Below are 24,978 nucleotides of genomic sequence, written 5' to 3' on the forward strand. Positions count from 1 at the left end.
GAGTTATTAACTCCTTCTTTACAAATAGTAAGGTCAAGGGTGCAATGCTTCTGTTCCCAGATCTGGCAAGAAGTACACACCTAACAAATGTTAGGCTCTGCTTTTTCGCTCTTTCCCCCCTAGTCTCCCTTTTTTCCTTTTTGAGTTAGCAGTAATTCTTTTTCTTTTTTGATTAGTTTCAAAGGTAGAATTTAGTGATTCATCAGTTGCATATAACACCCAGTGCTCATCACATCATGTGCCCTCCTTTATGTCCATCACCCAGTTGCCCCATCCCACCACCCACATCCCCTCCAGTAATCCTCAGTTTGTTTCCTAGAGTTAAGAGTCTCTTACAGTTTTCCTCCCTCTCAATTTTCATCTTATTTTATTTTTCCTTCCCTTCCTCTATGTTCATCTGTTTTACTACTGGGTGTTTATCCAAAGGATATAAACATAGTGATTTGAAGGGATACATGTACCCCAATGTTTATAGCAGCAATTTCCACAGTAGCCAAAATATGGAGAGAGCCCAGATGTCCATTGACAGATGAATGGATAAAGAAGATGTGGGAGATATATACATATACATATACATATACATATACATATACACATACATGTATGTGCACAATGGAATATTCCTCAGCCATCAAAAAGAATGAAATCTTACATTTGCAATGACATGGCTAGAAATAGAGGATATGCTAAGTGAAACAAGTCAGTCAGAGAAAGACAAATACCATATGACTTCAGTCATGTGAAATTTAAGAGTTAATAGTAATTCTTAATCCCAGCTATACAGTCAAAATGGGAATAAAAATAAAAAATACCTCTGACACCACACCAGAGACTGTAATTTAATTGATTTGGGATGAAACTCAGCTGTGAGCAGTGAGCAAGGGGTGGATGGAAAAGAACAATTAAAAATTACCTCTTCGGGGCCGCCTGCGTGGCTCAGTGGGTTAAAGCCTCTGCCTTCGGCTCAGGTCATGATTCCAGGGTCCTGGGATCAAGCCCCACATTGGGCTCTCTGCTCAGCGGGGAGCCTGCTTCCCTTCCTCTCTCTCTGCCTGCCTCTCTGCTTACTTGTGATCTCTGTCTGTCAAATAAATAAATAAAATCTTAAAAAATTACCTCTTGGGACATTCAGTGCCACTCCTCCTTGCCAACATCTGTCTTTATCTGAGCATGAAGGAATCAAGTAGCATAAGGACTATGCTCTGCATTCCCTTCTATTCTTTCTTCCCTCTTGGAGCATGCTCTGCCTTTATTATTCACTGAGGTTTTCCCAAGTCCAGGTCAGTAAAGGAAGCTGTTTTGCGAAGGTCAAGGCAGGGGTGAGTTGAATGAGCAGCATTCCATGTTGCTAGAGCTCTTCCCAAATTCTCAAGTTATTTCCTTTCCATAATTTTCTTCCATGAAGGAACCCTCCTTCCCACATGAGAAAAGCCTTGTTCATAAGGAGAACACAAGGAATAGTAACCAAGGGGCTGGGCCTTTGGTTCTGCTTAGGCTCCTGAGCACATTAGTACCCATTTTATTGACACTTCCTTCTTTCTCTTTAGTTCCCTACATCATTTTGGAGTTCAAAAATGTAGGATTAACAAGTATTACTTATCCTGAACAGTCTAGAAATTGAGTTTTTCTATAAAGTTTGAAGAGACCTCATCAGATTTTGACATAGCGGTTCAGAGACAATGGATTTTGAGAACATATGCCAAATATTTGGGTGCATACTTCTATAGGAGGCCTGACCTGATTTGGATGGATTGATCTGTGTAAAATAAAAAATACTGTGTCATGTGATTAGAATTCTCAGGACTTTTCTTGATTTCTTCCCTTTTTTGGTTTGGGGGGACATTTATTCTATCATTGAGTAAAGTTCTACTGAAAGTGAGGTGGTAGTTACTCTCAGTGGAATGCTATTAGGCTACAGGTGTGAAGGTGCATGGACATCACCTGATGTGAGTAGATGTGGATGCCCCACTCTCTCCAAGTAGGGATAGCAGTATAATGCAGAGATTCTTTAGGTTTATTTCCAGAGAAGTCTTGTTAGACATACAGATTTTGATTTGTTTTTTTCTCTTTTCATGAGGAATTTAGGAAATGGGCTTAGAAATTCTAAAGTGATTACTTTGATAACACATCACATTTGAGATTCTATAAGTAACCTATATGGTAAATGTACTTTGGAAACTAACTTAATACTCAGTATGCATGGATCTTGCAAGATGTTATAGAGAAGACTTAAATTTATATTTTGAACAAGATGGGAGAAAAATAATAGTGGGTGGAAATGGACAAGGGGGTTAGGGATTTCTTAGGATCAGAGAAGAATACGTGTCAAGACATGGATATCTAGATTCTTATGCTGAACAGAAAAGTCCTTACATTATATTGATACTATGGGAAGAGTGGGTTGAATTGATGTGAATGGAATATATAGGTCTGATTTGTAAAATAATAGGAATGAGGATTTGAACATTGGGAGATGGAGAGGAGAAGTGAGATGGGGGAAATTGGAGGGGGAGACAAACCATGAGAGACAATGGACTCTGAGAAACAAACTGTGGGGTTGGGGGGGGGGGGGGGGGGGGGGGGAACGGGTGAACCTGGTGATGGATATTATGGAGGGCACGTATTGCATGGAGCACTGGGTGTGGTGCATAAACAATGAATTTTGGAGCACTGAAAGGAAATAAAATAAAATGGAAAAAAAATTTAAAATTAAAAAAAAAATAAAAGGCTTATAAAAAAATAGGAATGATGATCTGAAAAGTAGTTAGGGGTCAGATGGTGAAGGTTCTTGGATGTCTCCCATGAGAAGCTTGGGAAAGACAAGTGTTGTGTTATTGGAAAATTCAGTTTATCCAAGGGAGAATGTTCAACATGATATGGGTTATGGAAAACAATTTCTTATGGAGAGTAGCTAAATATATTTTCTTTATAGAAAAGAGAAAACCAAAAGGAGATAAAGCAATGACCCTCAGATAAAAGTGGGATTAGGCTGGGATCTGTGGTTAAGGATAGTAGAGAGGTACATTTTAGGAAGAACTTTCTACCTAGTAAGAATGGTCCTACCATAGAGTATAGATCTTTAGTTTTCTAATCATGTTCTGTGGAAACCCAACATCTAAGGAGGTACTTTAAAGGCCACTGTGGGGGAAAGATACATGACAGGTTGTAATGCTTTGGGGAACAAATATCTCATATCTGTTGGGGTTCAGCTTTTGGAGGAGAGAGAGTTCTGCATTAAAAAAAATAAAATGACTGGAAAAGGCTGAAGTGAGTCTCCTTAGTCTTTTAACTCTTGATTTTAAGGTATTCTAGTTGAACTAGGTAGAACACCTTTGTATTGGTTAAAGAAGGAATTCCTGTTTTGTTTATGAGATTGCAATATTAAAATCTATAGGTTTCCTATAAGATTTTGTAAGCAGTGGAGCAGAACATTGCAAAAGTTCAGTTGTTTAGAATGTAGGATACAGTTTCATATGCTATTGATGACAATGAAATTTTTCTGACCAATCCACAAAAATGCCTATTAAAAATACTGATTTTAATTATAAAATAACAGTATAAAGATTAATAGAAAACAATAGTGCTGTGGTAGTCATAATGAAATAAAACAAAAAAAAATTGGAGAAGTTCCTTAAAGGATGACAAAGTTGTAGAAATTCTAAAGGGAATTCCTAAATACTTTCAGGGACTTTATCGGTTTTAAATACTGGCTCTTCAGTCTTGCTAAATTAAGAGTAAGGGGTTTTCAAGTGTCCATGGACTGGTGTGTTACTTTACTAGGGCTGCCATAACAAAATAGCATAGGCTGTATGGTTTAAACAACAGAAAATTATTTTCTCACAGTCTGGAGGCCGGAAATCCAAGATCAAGGTGCTGGCAGGGTTGGCTTCTCCTGAGGCCTCTCTCCTTGATTGGTGGAAGGCTGCCTTCTTGCTGTTAACTTCCATGGCCTTTTTTGTGTTGGAAATATATCTCATCCTTTCAAGAATCATCTTTACTCATTAAGTTCATACTGTTTGAAGAAAAATTGATCACTTTTCAATTATAATTTGCCATATTTGGGAATTACTGGGCTAAAAGTGTCTTCCCCGCCATTATAAAGACAAAGATAGAGGAGGAGCATTTATGGGACAAACTCCATCACTCTTGCTCTTTGGAAGTTAATCTAATTAGGGAATGGGGGTATTTTTGCACTAATTTTAAGATCTTAACCCATCTTAGGTGGAATTTCTTTTAAGACCTACTTCCTTTATCTCTCCCTTCCTCCCTCCTTCCTTTCATTGTTCCTTCTTTCCTTTCTTTCTTTTAGAGAAAGGCAGAGGGAGGGGCAGAGGGAGAGGGAGAGAGAATCTCAAGCAGAGTCTGTGCTGAGTGCAGTGTCCAACTCAGGGCTTGATCTCATGACCCTGAGATCATTACCTGAGCTGAAACCAAGTCAGATGCTTAACTGACTGAACCACTCAGGTGCCCCTTAGGTGGAATTTTTTGCATGACTAATACTTAGATGGAAACTGAAAGGGACCATTAGAGGTTTGAATAGAATTTAATTTTGTATACTGAAATGGTATTCAAAAACATAAGTTTACAAGGTTTTATTTTTGTTTTTGTTTTTAAGGGGGGTGGGGAAGGGCAGAGGGAGAGAGTATTTTAAGCAGGCTCCATGCCTCATGTGGAGCCTGATGTGGGGCTTGATCCTACAACCCTGAGATCATGACCTGAGTCGAAATCAAGAGTCAAACATTTAACTGACTGTGCCACCCAAGTGCCCCAAGTTTACAAGGTGTTTTTAAGAAACTGATTTTATTACAAGAAAAGTAGTTAACAATTTGTTCCTCCAGTTGACTTTTAACAGTCTTGGCAGGTATTTCCAAGCCAGTTAATAAAATGTTGTACTAAGGTCTTTATATCTTGTTCACTTGTTTTACATCCATACAGCATCCCAGGAACTCTGCTTAAGTTTCTGAAATGTTGCAAGCTACTTTAATACACAGTAGAATAGAGATCTTTCCCTGTCCCTCTTCCCTTCCCTCTCTCCCCTCTCTCTGTCTCTCTCTGTCATTTTCGAGCCTCTGTGGTGGAATCTGTTTATGTTGTTACTTTGCTTAGAGAAACTTCAGGAAATCTGCTTGAATCCATGTAGCTGAAGAATTAGTTTAGATTTTAAAATCAGATCATAACATGCTCTTAAGGAATCACATGTATTGAGTACAGCCGTTTAAGACCTAGTGTAGGCCAAGCCATAAAGAGTAACAGATGATCCATTTTATTTTGTTGCCTCATATGCCTAATAAACCATAACATTTATGTGAAAGTATCATTCACAATGTACTAGTCATTAATCACATACACATATTTTTAGAATACCTCTGACATATTGCACTGTAAACTACATATACCTTTTTAAAAATTTTTTAAGTTTTAATTTTTTTTAAGATTTTATTTATTTATTTGACAGAGAGAGGTCACAAGTAGGCAGAGAGGCAGGCAGAGAGAGAGGAAGAAGCCAAGCAAAGAGCCCAATGCAGGACTCGATCCCAGGACCCTGAGATCATGACCCGAGCTGAAGGCAGAGGCTTTAACCCACTGAGCCACCGAGGCACCCCAATTAAAAATTTTTAATTTTTTAAATTTCTTTTCAGTGTACCAGAATTCATTGTTTATGCACCACACCCAGTTCTCCATGCGATATGTGCCCTCCATAATACCTACCACCAGGCTCACCCAACTTCCCACCCGCCCGCCCCCGCCTTGTAACTTCTTTCTGTCACAGTAAGAAATCTAGCCCCTTCAAAACCCTCAGATTGTTTTTGAGAGTCCATAGTCTCTCATGGTTCATCTCCCCCTCCAATTTCCCTCAACTCCCTTCTCCTCTCCATCTCCCCATGTCCTCCATGTTATTTCTTATGCTCCACAAATAAGTGAAACCGTATGATAATTGACTCTCTCTGCTTGACTTATTTCATTCAGCATAATCTCTTCCAGTCCCATCCATGTTGATAAAAAAGTTGGGTATTCATCCTTTCTGATATATATGGACCACATCTTCCTTATCCATTTGTCCATTGAAGGGCATCTTTGTTCTTTCCATAGTTGGTACATATACCTTTTTATATTTATTGTGATGGATGAAAAAAATCTTTAGTGTTTTCAATTGTATTCATATTTATGATTTAAAGACTATAAATATTAGCATTATGAATTTTCTACATTAATCTTATAACCTTTTATCTTAGCGAAATGATCTAAAAGGTTTGTGATATTTTGTTTTTTATTAAACTATAACATACATTTCAAACAATGCACAAATTATAAATATGTAACTTGATGTATTCTTACAAGTTGATCACACCCATATAACCTGTACCTAGATCAAGAGCAAAACATTAGCAACACCCCAGAACCCCCATTCAGGGTTATTCTGGTTAATACCCCTAGCCAAGGATAACCATTACCATGACTTGTAAAAATTAAATGTAATTTTTTGAGTACTGAAAGTAATACATATGAAATGGCAAAATGAATTTTATCTGTAATGATGATGATGGTTGGCAAATAAGAACTAAAGTTCTTGGAGGAGCTATTTAGAACTTTGAAAATATATCATATCTTATATCTGGTATAAATCTATACTAGCATAGGATGTATTATGCGGATGGAATTAGTCAGATTTACTCCCCCCTTTTTTATGTGAAATCATTTTGTGTCGACTCATAGAAGTTTATGTGTCCAGTATTCTTATTTAAAAGTTATATTTGTTTTTGGGGCACCTGGATGGCTCATTGGGTTAAAGCCTCTGTCTTCGGCTCAGGTCATGATCCCAGGGTCCTGGGATTGAGCCCCTAGTCGGGCTCTCTGCTCAGCGGGGAGCCTGCTTCCCCCTCTCCCTCTGCCTGCCTCTCTGACTACTTGTGATCTCTCTGTCAAATAAATTTTTTTAAAAATCTATAAAAAAAGGTTATATTTATTCTCAAGGGAAAGCACTTTGTGCTTTCAAATTTCTTTCCATGGTGTTCATTTCATTACCTTTCCCTTAGGGAGGAGTTTGACTCTAATTAGTCTTTTTGCAAATGGCCTTCCTATGAGCAAACTTTTAATCACCAACAGTGATGTCATACATTCTAAAGGCATGTATTACTCCTTCCCTTGATTACACATTCAGCTAACAACCTGTATTTGTTGAATACCGGGTTGGTACAGAGCATTCTACCAGGTGCATGACAGGATATTAAAAGTAATACAAGATATTGACCTTGCCCTTTAGGAATTTAACAGTACAGTGAGGTGATTGCAAGTGTGAACTCTGGGGCCAGAGTACTTAGATTCATATTCCAAATGCACCACTTCCTCACTGTAAGATTTTAGGCAAGTTACTTAATTCTGTGTCCCATTTTCTTCATCTATTAAGAAGAGGCTAATAAGAATTCTTATGCCATAGTTATCAGGTGTATTAAATGGCATTAATACATGTAAAGCATTTGAACTGCTCTGGTACATAGCACATACTCATTAAGTGGTAGCTGCTATAATAATAATCACCATAGGGATCATAGATAAAATACTGAAATTAGAACCAAGGTAGCACATAATTAAATTCCACAATGAATGATGAAAGCAAACTGAAGCATCTCATATCACCACTTTAAATTGGCTGCCTATTCCATATGTTATCTTGCCCCCATATCAGTCACCAGGCTGATGTGAGCCAATTTACTGTATTTAATTAGAAATGGAAAAAGGAAAAAAAAAACATCAAAATCATGAACTATTTAAGGAAACTTTGACTAAAACTCCCAAGTATGGCTTTTGCGAGTCTTACTTCCCCAACTCAGGATGCTCCTTCTCACCCCCGAGACTGGATCTATTCACTTCATGTTCTCTATTACCTGAAAATTTGGCAGTTGAACACTCTAGTGAACAGCATTCTCATTTATCTTTTAGGTGTGTTAAGGTCTGATGAGTCATTCGTACCTTAGAATTGTAATCAGATTCTTTTTCATTGAGCATCTGGCCAAAAATCAGATATAATCAAAGAATGGGAATTTGTTGTTTGGGAGAGAAATAAGTAATTTTGAAATACAGAATGTTTTATTTCCTCTCTTAAAAAAAGTTTGCAGTGGAGGTGTTGGGCAGCATGACATCATTGGGCATGGGAATAGGAGAAGGGACAAAGAAATAATGGTATGATATCACAACATACTTAATCTCTCCTTTTAAGGATTTTATTTATTTATGTATTATTTGAGAGAAAGAGAGAGAGAGAAAGCTCAAGCAGAGGTAGGAGCAGAGGGGGAGAATCCAAGCAGGCTCAGTACTGAGCACAGAGCCCAACATAGGGGTCTATACCTGAGCTGAAATCAAGAGTTGGATGCTCGACTGACAGAGCCACCCAGGCGCCCCCATACTTAATCTCTTTTTATGTGTTGTCCTTTAGTATTAACTCGCTCATATTATTATAAATGTAGTAAGCTTTTGGGGGGCCAAACTGGGAAACCAACTACCATTTATTATACATTCTGTGGGGAGATGAATTCCAGGTTCTACATAATGAAAAGTATGAAAGCTCCTTAATTTTTTTTGTAGTATGTTCCTTTTGTAAGTGATGTAAACAGTACTGCTATGTAAATTCAGAAGGGATTATGTTTTTTTAAATTGAGAATTATAGTGATGGAAGGAGTTAAGGGGAAAGTAGAGCTCGAACTAGAAAATCCTTTTTATTATTTATGTAATGGAAAAGTGAAGAGGCCAAATGTGTGTAGGTGAGGGTATGCTGTCTGAAGAAAAGAGGAAACTAGCAGAAGATGAGATTGGCCAACTAATATTTCAGTTTTCTAACTGAAAAGTCAGAATTCTTTTTCTAGGAGGGAAATATTTTTCTTCAGTACTACCTTACAATGCATATGTCATCATAAATTTATTTTTTGTTTTGTTTTGATTTGTGTTAAGCTAATATTATAACATGTCATGCTTTAAAAAATGAATTAAATCAAGTTCTCATTTATTTGATAACCCTGAGTTTTCAAATTTTTCAAAAACTTTCTACTTTGAAAGTTCTTTTAGATGACTGTATCTCTTAGCAATTTATGTCTGATACCATAGCCTAGCTCTATTAAATGTTGTAATAATGTGTTCTGTGGGCCTTGAGTTTTGAAAGCCAAGAAAATCTTCAAAGCACTCTATTTTTCATCCTGACCTGGGTATCTAGTACCTTAATCTCTTAAGAAGTTCAATTCTTAGGTGAAAAGATGTTGTTTTCTCCCTATCTGTGTTACTGTATGGAAAGTAAATTGGGAGATCATGAGAAGCTTCACTGAAATTTTCAATGCAAACATATTTTGTAAAACCAGAGTTAATTGTGTATAAAATTTCTATGTGGTTCTTCAGGCGACTCTACTTATGGGGTGTGTGTGTGTAGGTGTGTGTGCACGCATGCGTGAAGAAATTCAGAATCACTACCACATGCTACAGTTTTGAATTTAGAATGAATGGACTTTCTTTAAAGTGATGTTTAATGATAATATATAGCACAAATGAAGATTTATAAATCAGAAAAAAATTTAAAAGAACTCTATTTATCTATATCTGATATAGATAATGGACCACAATATAAATCCTTATAAAACTTTGTAACTTAAGCACCCATTGTATGTTTTCCAGTGGCTGCCATATCCAGGTGAATTTCTCTTTAAAGATTGTGTTTTAACTTGTGCTTCATAAAGGTTTTTTTTTAATATAATATCTCTGCCATCAAGTTGAACAGTATCTCCAGATTAATTAATACTGAAAATACTTGGAAAAGGTTTATGTGAATTTTTTTTTTATTTCTAAATTCACCATTTTGATACAGATACCCATGGTTTTCTTCTGTGTTTACATGCAGCCAGGAGCTATGGGCGGAGACGAGGTAAATTTTTTTTAATGAGATCTTTTGCTTGCCAAATTGTGAGTAAATATGAGTGTGTGTGTGTTTATATCGTGTGTGTGTAAAACAATAATTATTGTATGGTATGATGTTCTAGCTTATTTTAGCAAAATAATTCTCATCACTTTTAGTATAGTTATTTTTTGTTGTTAGTTGGTAGTTTGTTCTTTTAATCCTAATAAAGACATAACAAAGACTATTTCTACCTGGAAATTTTTGTTACATGATTTATTATGAATGATCGTGAGAGAATAAAGGCTAAGCATACATATATTTTTGTCCTTTATCTGCAGTGTTCTTTTCATACTACTTAGAAGGCAAAAGTTAGATCTTAGAGGATAATTCTTGATCTTAGTAGGTTGACTGGTGAATTCTTCTGTGTTATATCCAGAGGCAGATTTACCTTGAAGCTAAAGAAGCCTGAGTTTCAAGGGGACCCCCTCCAAGCTCTTAACCTTATCTTTGTGTTCTTTTTCTTGATGTGGATCCCCAACTTGTATAGACTCTAAGCCCATAAAACTTGCATTCTCTCCTGATCACACCTGAACAAAATAATGTTGCTTTTATTTGTGTAATGCTGTTCATTTTGGTATCTGTAGTTCATTCAGATAACTTTTTCAAGTAGTAGGCTAAACCTAATGTAGTATTTCAAAGGAATATGAGATTTAGGGTCAAAGGTCTAGGTTGTAATCACTGCTTTATTACTTCTGTCTGGTATCATCACATGTAAATCATGAAGTAGTAAAACCAATCTTGTCTAACTTTAAGATTGTTAGTGAAATTATAGTTGAAAAAATGGGAGAGAAAAACCTATTCATGTACACTAAAAGCATTCCACAAATGTAAGTTGCTTTGAAAGTACTCACTTTCATTTCTTTTTTTAAAAAGATTTTATTTTTATTTATTTGAGAGTGGGGGAAGGGGGGGGGGGGGGAGAGAGGGATGAGCAGACTCTGTGCTGAGCACACAGCCTAATGTGGGACTCAATATGACAACCCTGAGACTATGACCTGAGCCAAAACCAAGAGCTGGACTCTTAACCAGCTGAGCCACCCAGGCACCCCAAGTTCATTGTATTTTCCTATTTATTCTACCATAAATATTTGTTGAGTGGATGAAGATTGGCAGAATCTAGTATGTATTCAAATTACTACTCAAAACTTCTTTCATGGTGGAATCATATAGTCAGTTTTGTTTTCAAATCATGGTGAAGAAAAATATTTGTGTAGTTGGTTATTTTTAAGCTATGGAAATAAATAGCATTTAACATTTTAACCTTACTTTAAGGTTTTTTAATTGAAAGTATAGGCAATAATACTACTAAAAATCATTTTGTACTATACATATAATTTTTCATGTTGCTAGAAAATTGGTTACTCTTGGAAAGGAGTAAGGAATGGACAGATTTACACAGCAAATAGACACCATCTGGAAGGTAGATAGCAGGGACTAGCCTCTCCTCTTCTTACACACTGATCAGTTACCACATCTTGTTGAGATTTTTCCTTTAGTGTCTTGGGCCTCATCCTTCCCTTTTCATTTCTGTTGTTTTTCACTTCTTTTGTTTTTTTCTTTCTGAAACATCATTTAGTCCATGTCGTCGTCCTCCATTAAGGATCTCCATCATCTGCCTTCTCCCTGTTTCACTGGCCTCATCATCTCCATTTTCCCCACCTCACCTTCCCTTAACTAGTCTCTGTACTTTCCCACAGTCTGGCCATTGCATGCATGTACTGGCCTCCCTTCCTTTCATTTACTTACCTAACACCTATCCTTGGTTTGTGCATTTAAGCCAAAAAGCCTTATCTCTCCCATGAAGCCTTGCTCAGTGGCTTTACAGGCAGTCTTTTCCTCTGCTTCTACTGCCTTTACTTTCTTCTTGTTTTTCCTGTATGCTCTGATTCTTCAACTGGAGATAAGTTCATTGAAGACAGTTGTATCCTGTGCCTACATATAATTAGCTCTTATTAAATGTTTATTGATGAGGATTGTTTTTGAAGTAACATCCTATATCTATGCAGACCAGAGTTTGGCGTCATATATTTTTTTAAAAGAATTTATTTATTTATTTGTCAGAGAGAAAGAGAGAGCATAAGCAGGCAGAGTGGCAGGCAGACACAGAGGGAGAAGCAGGCTCCCCACTGAGCAAGGAGCCTGATGGAGGAATCAATCCCAGGACTCTGGGATCATGACCTGAACTGAAAGCAGACGCCTAACCAGCCGAGCCACCCAGGGGCCCTGGCATCATATTTTTTTTTTCTTCAATGGAATTTTTAAAAATTTTTTTTAATTTCTTTTCAGTGTACTAGAATTCATTGTTTATGCACCACACCCAGTGCTCCATGCAATACGTGCCCTCCATAATACCCACCACCAGGCTCACCCAACTTCCCATCCCCCACCCCTTCAAAACCCTCAGATTGTTTTTCAGAGGCATCATATTTTTAAAAATTATTTTATTTTTACAAATCATAGTATATTAAGTACCAGACATCAGGAATATTAAGATCACCTATAATTTCTAAGTGCCTAAAAAAATTACTCTTCGTGTTTCCGTGTTACTTTCCTCCTATTTATTTGTAAAGTTTGACTTAATTGTTTTCACAAGCATGGTCATCTTTGCACCAAGTGTTAGGCTAAACACAGCCTAGAATGACTTGGTCCCTCCTCTCTGTAGGTCTGCAGTTCTGTAAGTCTGCAGATGAAGAAGATAATGATGAGAGAGCGAGAGAGAGAGAGAGAGTGTGTGTGTGTGTGTGTGTGTGTGTGAGAGAGAGAGAGAGAGAGAGCACAAGCGAGAACATTAAAAGACTGAAGGTTGACTTTTTGTAATGAGAAAAGAACAGATAGAAGATTTTTGTTCCATGCCTTTATTTAGTCTTCTATTCCCAAAGGTGAAAAAGAAATTGTCTTCCTTAAATATGGTGACATAGCATGTGAGATGGGGCAGGGGTACCTCATATCTTCTCTCATTTCCTAAAGCATACTCAACTGGGCCACTGCATAGTATACACTTGATGAATTGGCAGATTTCCTCATGCTCATTTATTTGTGTAATTAGGGGTTATGTTATTGCTTGACTTCTTTCCTCCAAACAAAGCTTAGACTTTCCCAGAACATAAAAAATGAACTTGGCTGGAATTTAAATAAAAAATTTAAAAACTAAACTTGCTGATGTATGTTATTTTATTTTTAAGAATTACCTGTAACTCATATTCTATACATCACATACACATGTTGGTAAATATTTTAGGAATAGAAACCAAAGGCACTTACCTATGACAGTTTTGAGATCTGTCAATAGGATTAGGCTAGTGGACTCTTTCACTTCTCCTGATAAACATGGAAAAGTTTCCTGGAACAGGTAGAATTTCAGGAACTATTTGGATAATGGAAGAGGAGTGGGAAGGAGACCTCACCAGGTATATGATTCACCTTAAAAAAGAAAGCTTTGGGGTGCCCCGGTGGCTCAAAGGGTTAAGCTTCTGCCTTCAGCTCAGGTCATAATCTCAGGGTCCTGGGATTGAGCCCCACATCGGGTTCTCTGCTCAGCAGGGAGCCTGCTTTCCCCTCTCTCTCTGCCTGCCTCTCTGCCTACTTGTAATCTCTCTCTCTCTCTGTCAAATAAATAAATAAAATCTAAAAAAAAAAAAAAAAAAAAAAAAAAAAAAAAAAAAAAAAAAAAAAAAGCTTCAAGGTGAGATTGGCATGACCAGATGCTTGTTGCCTATGTCCCTGAGTGTATGCATTGGGAGCCAGCTAAAGAGGAGATATTTGCAATGAAAATGGTCTGAGCTGCCCTAATGAACCTTTTTTAAACAAAAAGGAAGACTCCTAGACAGAGATATATCAGGCTTTTGAAAGAGGGTTTCATGATCAAGTGGCAAAAACAGGAAAGAACCTGGACATCAGCTAGAGGCTTAGCTGGAGATACAAGTATTGAAGAGTAGACCTTGGCAAACCAGGTAATTCTAGTAGTATAGTTGAAACAGTAGTAGGGAGACAAACCATAACAGACTCTTAATTTCATGAAACAAACTGAGGGTTGCTGGGGGTCGGGAGGGATAGGGTGGGTGGATTTCAGACATTGGGGAGGGTATGTGCTATGGTGAGTGCTGTGAAATGTGAAAGCCTGATGATTCACAGACCTGTACCCTGGGGCAAATAATACATTTTATGTTAATATTAATTAATTAATTAAAATTTTAAAAAAAGAAACAGTAGTAGGGAAGCAAAATTAGATGTGTAAGAATTGAATTTTAAAATGAGTGATTATATATAAAGTATTTAAATGTCCAAGTATATTTCCTATTATACCCACTTTTAATTTAAAGATATGTTCCTTTAGAGAAATGTTGATTTCTCTTCCCATATTCCCTTATGGAATTGAAATAACTCCAAATAATTTTAACATTTTCTTTCTGGAGTATTTTGACTTTCAAAGCTTTGATATGTGCCTTCCTGTATAACTGCAGACCCTATTAGAAACTATCAGGGGCGCCTGGGTGGCTCAGTGGGTTAAGCCGCTGCCTTCAGCTCAGGTCATGATCTCGGAGTCTTGGGATCGAGCCCTGCATCGGGCTCTCTGCTCAGCAGGGAGCCTGCTTCCTCCTCTCTCTCTGCCTGCCTCTCTGCCTGCTTGTGATCTCTCTATCAAATAAATAAATAAAATCTTAAAAAAAAAGAAGAAACTAGTCTATCAGATAGTGTCATAAAAGAACTTTGCCTGCACATTTTACACCTGATTAATATGCATGTTGTGTTTCTCATTTCACATGAGCTCTTAAGGTGTCTGGGAGACTTCCGTTCATAAGTAGGCATGTTGGCTGTTCCAGTGCTCTTGATGTGTAGTAGAATTGCTTTAAAATCAAGGAAAATATAAAAGATCCTTTTAAACAATGTAAATGAGGAAATACAAAGAATGATCAGTTACTTTACTATTGGAGTTACTGTTGGGTTAGAGTTACTATCATAAAACAGATACTTCTGTATATATTTAATCCATAAAAATCTATTGACATGATATGAGGTATTAATCTTAGTTTAATAACAATGATTAAAAAAATCCAATGAAACAAACTTATGTGCCAAGTTGAAGTTGGATCTTTATGCCAAAAGCCTTCCTAAGGGTGGAGGGATCACACATATCAGTGAGACTGTGATACAAACATGTCATTCTGCTAATTTAAACCCAGCTACATGAGTTTTCTTGTCTAAAGGAATGGTTGGTCCCTCAATGAAATGTGAACAGCTGAGGAAATTTCTGACTGTTCATGGCTATATTATCTGAAATGTTACTCCTTATAGTAATATGGAAATTTGAGCATAGGAAATGGTGGGAGAATAAGATCACACTTTTTTGTTTTTGCAAGAAGTTGGCCTAGAGGGTCTTAAACAATGATGGAGGGGTTCTGGGCTGTCCACCTTAATTTCATTTATTAAGAATTTGTGTGCTTATAATCAGGTCGGATGCTGTACTGGACTCTAGGTGTGTTCTGTCTCCCTATACAGTGTTCATTCTAGTAGGAGAGAGACAATAAGTGAAACAAACATTTCCATATTCAATAATTGTGAAGAGTACTAGGCAAGAAAAATGGGAGGTTCCCTCTAACCTACGGTGGTTTTCTCTGAAAAGATATTTAAACTGAAACCCAAAGGAAGGAAAGACAGGTATCTTTAAAGGAGAATTTTTATTGTGCAAATTTTCAAACATACACAAAAATGGAATAGTTTATTGAGCTGTCTACCCATCAGTTACCTTCATTTTTGCCAATCTTGTTTCATATGTTCCCTCTTTTTTCTCCCTTAGTGTGTGTGTGTGTTTAAAGATTTTATTTATTTATTTGAGAGAAAGAGAGAGAGAGAGATTGAGAAGAGGGAGGGTTGGAGGGAGAAGCAGACTCCCTGCCAAGCAGGAGCCTGTTGCCGTACTTGATCTCGGGACTCCAGGATCATGACCTGAGCTGAAGGCAGTCGCTTAACGAACTGAGCCACCCAGGCGCCCACTCCTGCCCCCACCTTAGAATGTTTTAAAGGGAATTGCAGACATCAAAAAACAGCTATTTTAAGAGGCTTGAGGCAAAGTATTGATAGATGCTGCAACATTGATAAACTTTGAAAACATTATACTAAGTGAAAGAAGACAATTATAAAAGATTGCGTATTGTATGACTCCACTTTTATGAAATGTCCTTTCTGTTGACACAGAAAGTAGACTAGCCTTTGCCTAGGCCTGAGAGAGTTCAAGGAAAATGGAGAGTGGCAGCTAATGGGTTAAATGGATGTGTTGTATGATAAGTGAATTATATCTTCATAAAGCTTTTATTTAAAAATTGGGGGATAGGTGAGGCCCGAAAGGGCTTTGTGTTTTTGAGGAAATAGAGACCAGAGTGACTGAGCTTGGTAGGAGAAAGAGGAGGGTGTATTAAGATGAAGCTGAAGGACAGAAGGAAATACAATCCTGCTGCGCTTTAGCTCCCGGTAAGGATTTTGAATGTGGTCCTAGTACAAGAGGAAATCTATGAATGTTTTAAAGTAGTCAAATGATCAGATTTATGTTTTTAAAAGAGGACTCTGGCTACCACTGTTTAAAGTGAAGTGAGAAGAGAAGTGGGCTGTCTACTTCAGAAAGAAGGTAGCAGTAGTCTAGGCAAGAGATGATGGTGTTTGAGCATAGAGTGATGGCAATAAAGTTGGAAAGGAACAAATGGAAAATATATTCTAGAGGATAGAATGAACCTTTTTTAATGACATTAAACTGAAGAATTGAATGTGAGAAGTAAATAAGAAGGAAGACTCAAAAATGATGTTCAGCTTCTAGCTTGAGCAATTGGGTGAATTGTGATGCCACGTATTGAAATGGGACTGGGAGAGAATATGTTCAAGGTGGATTTCAAGAGTTCATTTAAAAACACATTTAAGTTTGTGATGCCTAAGAGATATCCACATAGTAGTGCCACGTAAGATGCACTTTAATATTTGTATATTAAGGTTTAATGAAAGGTTTAATAAAAGGAATTCTGCTCCCAGAGATTTGAAAACCATTCATCTAGTTCAAATCTCTCATTATATAAATGAGACTCAGATGTGTGAGATGTTTTGTCCAGGGTTACAGAGTAAAGCTGGGACCTGACTGTCCTGATTTTCAGGCAATTGTTTTTCCTTAGGGAATTCATTCCTCATAAACCATTACACAAGCAAACAAACAAACAAAAACCCCGGAACTCCTAAAGCAACTAATTTCTGAGCTACTTGCAAAAACTGAGATGAAAGTGGTCAGGCTTGGAATGGAAGCACTGGGCCAGAAGTATGCTGGAACTGCTGGATTGACCACAGAGTCTTTGGTGGGAGCTTAGAGGGGAGGCCTGAGCCACTTTGGCACCCCATCGTGGCCAGTGGGCTTTTGTTTCCCCATCATAAGCTGCAGAAAAGGGAGCCTCCTAAGTAAGCAAGAGTTTTGGACAAGACTTTGTGCTAAGCTCATGCTTTGTGGGTTTCTTATGTTGTACTTTCTTTACAAGGCTCTTATCTCTTATAAAGCATTCAACATAGCTTTAAGTTACCTCTACTTTCAGAGATTATTTTTTCAATTACTGGACAAAAAAAACTACATTCTGGTTATTAATTGAAAATAGATATCACAAACCAGACCACTGGTGGAAGGGAAAGCCAAATGGCCAAACTGCAGCTGTTGGGAAGTATTCTCCTGCTTCTCTTGAAATACTCAATATTTTACATGAAAGTTCAGATTCTAAAGCATACTAATATGTGAGGTATATAAGAATATAATTTTGGGGAAGTAACATGGCTTACTTAAAATGTTTTGGTCCTGGGTGATTTTTTATTAAAGAAAAGTAGTATGTCAGAGAGATGCTGGCTAGTGAAGTAGGGTGCCTCATGGGACACAGTTTGGGTGTAGCCTCTTCAAGTTTCAGTTTCTAGTAACACATATGTGGGAACAAAAAATTTACTAGTCTTCCCAGGGTTGATTTGTCCGGGCGGGGGAGAGGAATTGATTTATACCAACCAAATGAATGCACAGATACTAACCTCATGAGGAACCCTGGACAAACCAGAATACCAATGTTTTAATTTATGCAGATGAAAGTAACAGAAGACAGTTTTAGTGGCTGATTATTTGTCTACTAGTTAAGGAGTCACAGTGGTACCTCTTCACAGTGGCGAGGTACTAAATTAATTACTAGAACAATCCTTCAGGAGCTTATAATTAGAGCATAAGGAAATAAATAGGTGGTTTTCAGGCTATGGAAACATCAAATGAACCATTCTGTCCACAGAGGAGTAATCTTACCAGTATGATAAAATTCTCTTACCTTCTTTTGGTCTACACTTCTGTCTTTTAAACGCTTCCTACAGACTAACTTTTTGTTCCATCAGCACTTAAGGCAGTCTTATTACAGTATGGTTGACTAGATAATAGATTTTACATTCTGTTCTTTAACTTGACTGAACTTGGATGTTTCCCAAAGCTCCATATACTTCACATAATATCACTTTCAGTGGATGCCTGCTATAGACAGTTAATCTCCATTTTAGTTGCTCTTAAACTTGAGCATAGGGATCACTGGGGAAATTTATTAAAAGTGCAGATTTTCAAATTTGAACCCCATGCACTCAGATTAAGTAGATCTGGGGATTGGACTCTGAGACCTATAGTCTTTGTTTGGTTGGTTTGTCTTTTTTCATGTTGCCTATGATCTCAAAGAGGTTTTGACTCAAGAATGCCTGTCTTGGGGCGCCTGGGTGGCTCAGTGGGTTAAAGCCTCTGCCTTTGGCTCAGGTCATGATCCCAGGGTCCTGGGATCGAGTCTCACATCGGGCTCTCTGCTCAGCAGGGAGCCTGCTTCTCCCCCCTCCCCTGCCTGCCTCTCTGCCTACTTGTGATCTCTGTCTGTCAAATAAATAAAATCTTTTAAATTAAAAAAAAAGAATGCCTGTCTTACTGCCTTTTTTTAAAAAAAAAGATTTTATTTATTAATTTGACAGAGAGAGCACAGATAGGGGGAGTGGCGGAGGGAGAGGGAGAAGCAGGCTCCCCAACAAGTAGGGAGCCTGACATGGGGCTTGATCTCAGGACCCTGGAATCATGACCCAAGCCAAAGGTAGATGCCTAATGGACTGAGCCACCCAGGCACCTCCCCCTACCCCATAGTCTTAGTTTTTATCCACAGAGAAAACATCATGTATGTGTGGATTCTTTGCAGTTTCATTTCCTAGGGCAACTTAATTACTAAAGTCTATGGTACTCTAAATACTATTAATAAGAGGTTTGGTTTTAAAACCTTGGCAAGTTTCTTAAGTACCCATAACCAATTTTTTAAACTGTCCAAATTTTTACATTTAACTCTAGCTTTTATTTTCTTTGCCAGAATATTCTGGGAAGCTGTGGTTATATTGGTCATGCACAAAGAAAGTTCTCTTTGTTCTGGAACATCTTGAATATCTACTTCTCCTCCTTCACGGCACTTGTTCAAGATTTCCTCATCTCTTGTCTGGACGGTCCCAAATTTCTACAGACTCTCACCCCATCTCCTCTTTCCCTGGGTGCAAATTGCTGGTGAAAGTGATGGTAGCTATTGTAGGATGTGAGGTAGAGGGAATCACATGGCCATAGGCATCTCAGAAAAGTCATTCTGACAGGATGGAAGATGAATTAGATGGGAGTATCAGTCTCCAGAAAGTGAGGTTTTTTTGTTTTTTGTTTTTTTTTAAAGCTAGTATTAGAAGGAAATATTGACTTGGAAAATGGGGAAATTCCCTATTGCTTTTGTAATATAAAGTATAGAATATAATGTCTGACACATAGAAGCAATAGAAAAGGTCTCAATTTCGTAGGACATGGTTCCTTCTTTTGCCATTCTCACACCTGAGTGCTGTGTTCCAGCATATACTTGGAACAGTGTGTCTTTGCATGTACTGTTATCCTTTTCTGGATGTTGCCTCACTTTTAATATTTATTGAATACCTTTTATGGCCCTCATAGGGATGTGAGGATACAGGGGTGAATAAGATTAAATTGGTCCCTGTCCTAATAGAGCTTACAATTGAATGGAGCTGGGAGTGAAATACCACATAAAAACCCACATGATAATATAATGGTAATTGGGAAAATTGTCAGGGGAAGTGCTATGAGTGGATAGAAAAAGGAACCTAACCTAATCTAGAAGTTCAGGAAAGTTCCACCTGAGGAAATGACTCTTCAGTTGAGACCTGAAGAATTGGTGGGAATTAATTAGAAAACTGGGGAGTTGGGAGGAGAGTATTTATTTGGGAGAAGGGGGAAATACCTTGTCCTTGGTACCTGAGGCAAGAAGGAATCATCAGGAAATTCAAAGGAGGTCTGAGTGATTGGAAGTTAGTGAACCAGATAGAAGGAAAGAGGCAACAACTGTGATATAGGAGACTGCATAAGCCTTATAGAGTGATGTTTTTGTACTTTACTGAAAAACAGTTTGATGTTATTGAAGGGTTCTAAAGATGAAGGTGGGGGGTGTGGTTATGTGTTCAGATTAATATTTGAAAATGAAGACTTGGGCTGTTGTGTGGAAAAAGCCTTATGGGGTTCAAGAAAGAAACCAATGACTAAATAGGCTGTCATATAGACTTGTTGGAACCCATTAGTTCAGGGCAGAGATGATGATGATCTGGAACCCAGGATGTTAGGACTGGAGATGGGAGAAGTGAATGGATTAAAGAATTACTTCATAGCTTGAATTGATAGAAGCTAGTGAGAGAGAGATTAGATGTGGAGTAATAAAGAAAGAAAGAAAGAAAGGAGTAAGAGATGTCAAGGGGGAGTCCTGGATTTCTGGATTGAATTGAGTGTGGATAGTCATTTCTGTTGAGATTGAAGGGAATGCTAGAGGACCTGGTTTGGAGGGAAAGGTCAAAGCTGTTTTGAAAGTTCTGTCTCTGTGGATTCTTGTTCTTTACCTTAGAAACTCCAACCCCACAAGATTCTGCTCAAGGTGGCCTTCTTGTGAAATAACTCCAAAGGTCTCCACCCACCCCATCTCCCATAGGGCAGTAATAGTGCTCTTGGTATCGTCTTCATTTAGTACTTAATTTTTTCTGTCTTATACTTATGCACTTGCCTATCTCTGACCAGATGATTTCTTTGTCAAGAACTTTCAAATAATTCATATTAGTTTGGTGATTCTAGAATATAGATAAATATTTCTTCAAGTTATTTTCCACTGAGTTGCATATGTTAACTTTTTTTTTTTTAAATCTTAAATCCAGGTACTGCTGGGTCAATTTATTATACTGCAGAACTTTTCCCAACCGTTTATATTCTGATATGGATTGTGAATGTCTGGGAAGGGCATAAGGTGTGCAGTATTTTCCAGTATTATTTAGTTGTTTCCCCCCTCCCTGCCCCTAGCAGCCTTTGTTTCCTGAGCATTTCATGTTACTAGTTTGAGGGTAAGAGATGGGGATAGGAGTTTTCTGTGGGAAATGCTGATTTGGGTGTGTGCGTGTCCCAGAGTAAGCACATAACTCACTGAGTGTGGACCCCGTGGGAAGCAAATCTGACAGTTGTGCAACTACATCTCTTTGGGATGCAGATGTGGTTAGTTATGACATTTTTACCCTACTAATCTAGGCAGTATTTTATATCACTCAAAAAATTATTTTTGATGTCTTTGGGAAAGTCATTTTGCCTATAGTTGCTGCAACTCTATTTGTTTTACCCCCAGTGATCAGAACAGACTTCACAGGATGAGAATTTACTGCCTATTGTTTGTTCCCCCCGGCTAAGAAAGCTAGGTGACATGAGGTGACAAATTTTATTCTGTTTCTTTGTAGCTAATCTAGGAAGAGCTGAACAATAAATTCTTAGGTCCTTTTATTTGTTAACTCCCAACATCAAAATAGCGCCTTTCTTATACCACCTGGATTGTTCATAAAATAAACAGAGTTATATTAGTAGCCATTTTTTTGGTAAAAGAAATAAATGTTCAGTATTTTTATAAGGCTATTTATATTCTGTTTTAGAGAGTTGGCTGTAGTGACGCAGAAACTAGGTTTCAGGGAAATGCAGACAGGATAGACTAAATGGGGAAGACTGTTCTTTTTTTGAAGAGTATATGAATATATTTTAGAGGGGAATTATTCTTTTTTTCAAAAGTTAGAGTATTCAAGATGGTTCATTTTTAGAGTGTAACCTAATGGAAAGTTTTACCAGGAACTCACTGACTCAAACAGGAAATATATTTGTTTTAAACTTAGATTTTATTTTGTAATGCCGGATGGCATTATTGTGTTATGTTTATTAACAGACTCTAACTGCTGGCATCTTTCTTACAGTCATGTGGAATGGGTAGATGCTTTTGCTGTATAAACTCTATTTGGCTATAGAGTTGACAATGAAAATAATTTTTTGAGTGATATAAAATACTGCCTAGATTAGTAGGGTAAAAATGTCATAACTAACCACATCTGCATCTGTACTCCCACACCTTAATTTATGTCTTCTCATTTACTTGTGCCATCTGTGATTACTGCAGGTGTTTATTCCTAAATTGGATTAGTTCAGAGTGGCAGGGAAAAATTGATCATCTTTTGTCCTTCTATCAGAAAGGCGATCAGCCTTTGTTATCAGTGTAATATTCCCTCTGCTGTCAGGGCCAGCCAGCCTGGACCTTTGAGCAAATAAAAATCTGTGAATAAAGATTACTTTTCCATTTATTTTAAGAAATGTCTGGGGAAAGGAAAAATAGCTGCTGAATACTCTTAGTGGCAGTGATAGGAACTCTCTGCGTAAAAGGTGGTGATTTTTAGCTGCAGAAGCAGCTGTAATTTTGGATGCTTCCTCCTGACGATCAGTCCATTTATTTCTGTGCTATGCATACCTTTACACAAAAATAATGGCATTGTCTAGGCTCAGCAATCTGCAGTTTACCCTATTGTACAATTTACCCTATTGTAAAAGTCACAGTTCAGGATGCATCTTTTTTTGTATGATTCATTCTACACTTTGGTTCCTAATAAAGCATTTGTTGTCCAAGAAAATAATTTTAACTGAAGAAACTTCCACGTTTGTTTCAGGTCGGTCTTCTCTCTTTCCCTTTGAAGATGCCTTCCTGGACGACAGTCATGGCGATCAATCCTTGTCATCTGGCTTAAGTTCTCCCACTCGCTGTCAAAACGGAGAACGAGTAGAACGTTACTCTAGAAAGGTGTTTGTTGGAGGCCTTCCTCCTGATATTGATGAAGGTATGATGCATTCATTAAGGACTTTATAAAGGCCAGGTTTGTTCTTTGTGTGATCTGACCCTGCCTCTCCTCTCCAAGCAGTTTGGGACATTCCTGTTTTTGTATTTAGAGGATGAAAATATTCAAAAGATGAGGAAGTAATAGATGGTGCCTTTCAGGTCTGCTCTTCAAATGTGTTCATACAGGGCAGTCTCCCAACAGCTTCATGTTTCCCAGTCATTAATTTGGGGTTAAACTGTAAAATAATAATGAAAGTTAATATTTGTGAAACTCTCTATATGCCCAAAATTGTGCTAAGTGCTTCACATTATATTATCTCATTTAACCCTTATAGCCATCCTTTAAGGCAAATCCTACCAACTCCATTTTATAGATAAGGAAACTGAGAATCAGAGGCAGACAGTTTGTCCAAGGTTATGTAGCTAATGGTGCAGCTGGCATTCAAAATTAGTCCAATTCCAGTGCTTTTGGTCATGTTCATCACTATCCCATCTCATATTTTGATATAGATATCTATTAATTAAAAGCCCCCCCTTTCCTTTAAAAGAATAAAGACTAATTAGAATTTTTCTTAATAATGTTCTTGAGATACTGTTGATCCAAAAGTGAGTTTTCAATAATGCCCAAACCCAATCAGCACATAGTAGGTTGTCAATAACTATTTGTTGAACAGACGAATGGAATAAAATTGTGATAGTTAACCTAAGGGGAAAAAACAATTCTAATTCTAGTAGGCTTTGGAACTTCTATAAAAATATTGTTAAAACAATTGTTTTGTCAGCATTGTTCTAGTTGTGACATTTCTCCAACTTACCATGATTTTCTTTTTTCATGATGAAAAAGGAATAGTCTAAAAATAGTTTTATTTAAGACTTATTGCTTTAAAGTTGTACAGAGCTGGAGACTCATTTTCCTCCAAACTATTCTCATACTAGTGTTAATCTCATCTATCAATGGGATTTTTTTAAATTCAAAGTTTATATCATGTCTGAGAGGGTAGCAGCTTAATTCTGAGTGAGAGCTAAGTTATAACCTTCTGCTTTGAGTCAGAAGTCAGAAGGAAAAGGTAAATTTATTGAGCTATAACTTTGGAAACATTTTCTTTATAGAAAATGTAGTAGGTAAGTATGAAAGAAAGAGATCATTGGTTTTAACTTTTTATCATCAAATAGAATTACCTACTTACTGCTCCTACTCCTCACCAAAAGAATTGTATCTATTTCTAAAATAATCTTATAGATAATCTTAGATTACTAATAATCAAAACCTAATATTAATGACCTTAGATATTTTGGAGATTATTTTACATAAATGAAAGCATACTTTAAATATTTTGCATACTTTTGCCTTTTTTCTAAAAGCAGAGAACATTTCTATTTTTAGAATCTTTTTTTTTTTAACCTGACAGGTCACCTTGGTTATGTCAGATTTTTTTCTTCCAAATTCTTATATCATATTTGTTGGTGGTGAAGAGCAATGAATTATAGTTAGAAACACATTCTGCATGGTTTAAAGGGAATAACCAAATATACCCAATAAACAATTGTATTTCACTTAGTAGGTTTGACTTCTATAAAAATGCTTTAGAAATAGTTCTCAAAGTATTTTTTAAATAAAAAGACATGCTTTATGCTATTCTGTTTGCAATATTTTTTTTTTCTCTTTCTAAGATTGCTTCTTTATTTTGTAGATGAGATCACTGCCAGCTTTCGCAGGTTTGGACCTCTCGTTGTAGACTGGCCTCACAAAGCTGAAAGCAAGTCCTATTTTCCTCCTAAAGGTAATGCATTTAAAATGTCTCCACTGCTTGCCTGTTAGAG

The 24,978-nt window shown here is 37.2% G+C and overlaps 1 protein-coding gene across 8 annotated transcripts in view; it reads left to right on the forward strand.

The window, feature by feature from the left end:
• The window catches only part of CPEB3 (cytoplasmic polyadenylation element binding protein 3), a 189,384-nt gene that overhangs the window by 89,583 nt on the left and 74,823 nt on the right, over positions 1–24,978 (forward strand). For 4 of the 8 annotated variants that reach the window (XM_032836415.1, XM_032836424.1, XM_032836433.1 and 1 more), the window contains 3 exons: positions 9,845–9,901; positions 22,991–23,158; positions 24,849–24,938. In XM_032836415.1, the coding sequence (XP_032692306.1) occupies positions 9,845–9,901; positions 22,991–23,158; positions 24,849–24,938 (315 nt within the window). The remainder of the gene's footprint in view (positions 1–9,844; positions 9,902–22,990; positions 23,159–24,848; positions 24,939–24,978) is intronic. The other 4 variants (XM_032836452.1, XM_032836473.1, XM_032836463.1 and 1 more) reach the window with 2 other exon arrangements.

Source organism: Lontra canadensis, unplaced genomic scaffold, assembly GCF_010015895.1.
Source record: "Lontra canadensis isolate GAN:19392208 unplaced genomic scaffold, GSC_riverotter_1.0 scaffold3, whole genome shotgun sequence".
Lineage (NCBI taxonomy): Eukaryota > Metazoa > Chordata > Mammalia > Carnivora > Mustelidae > Lontra > Lontra canadensis.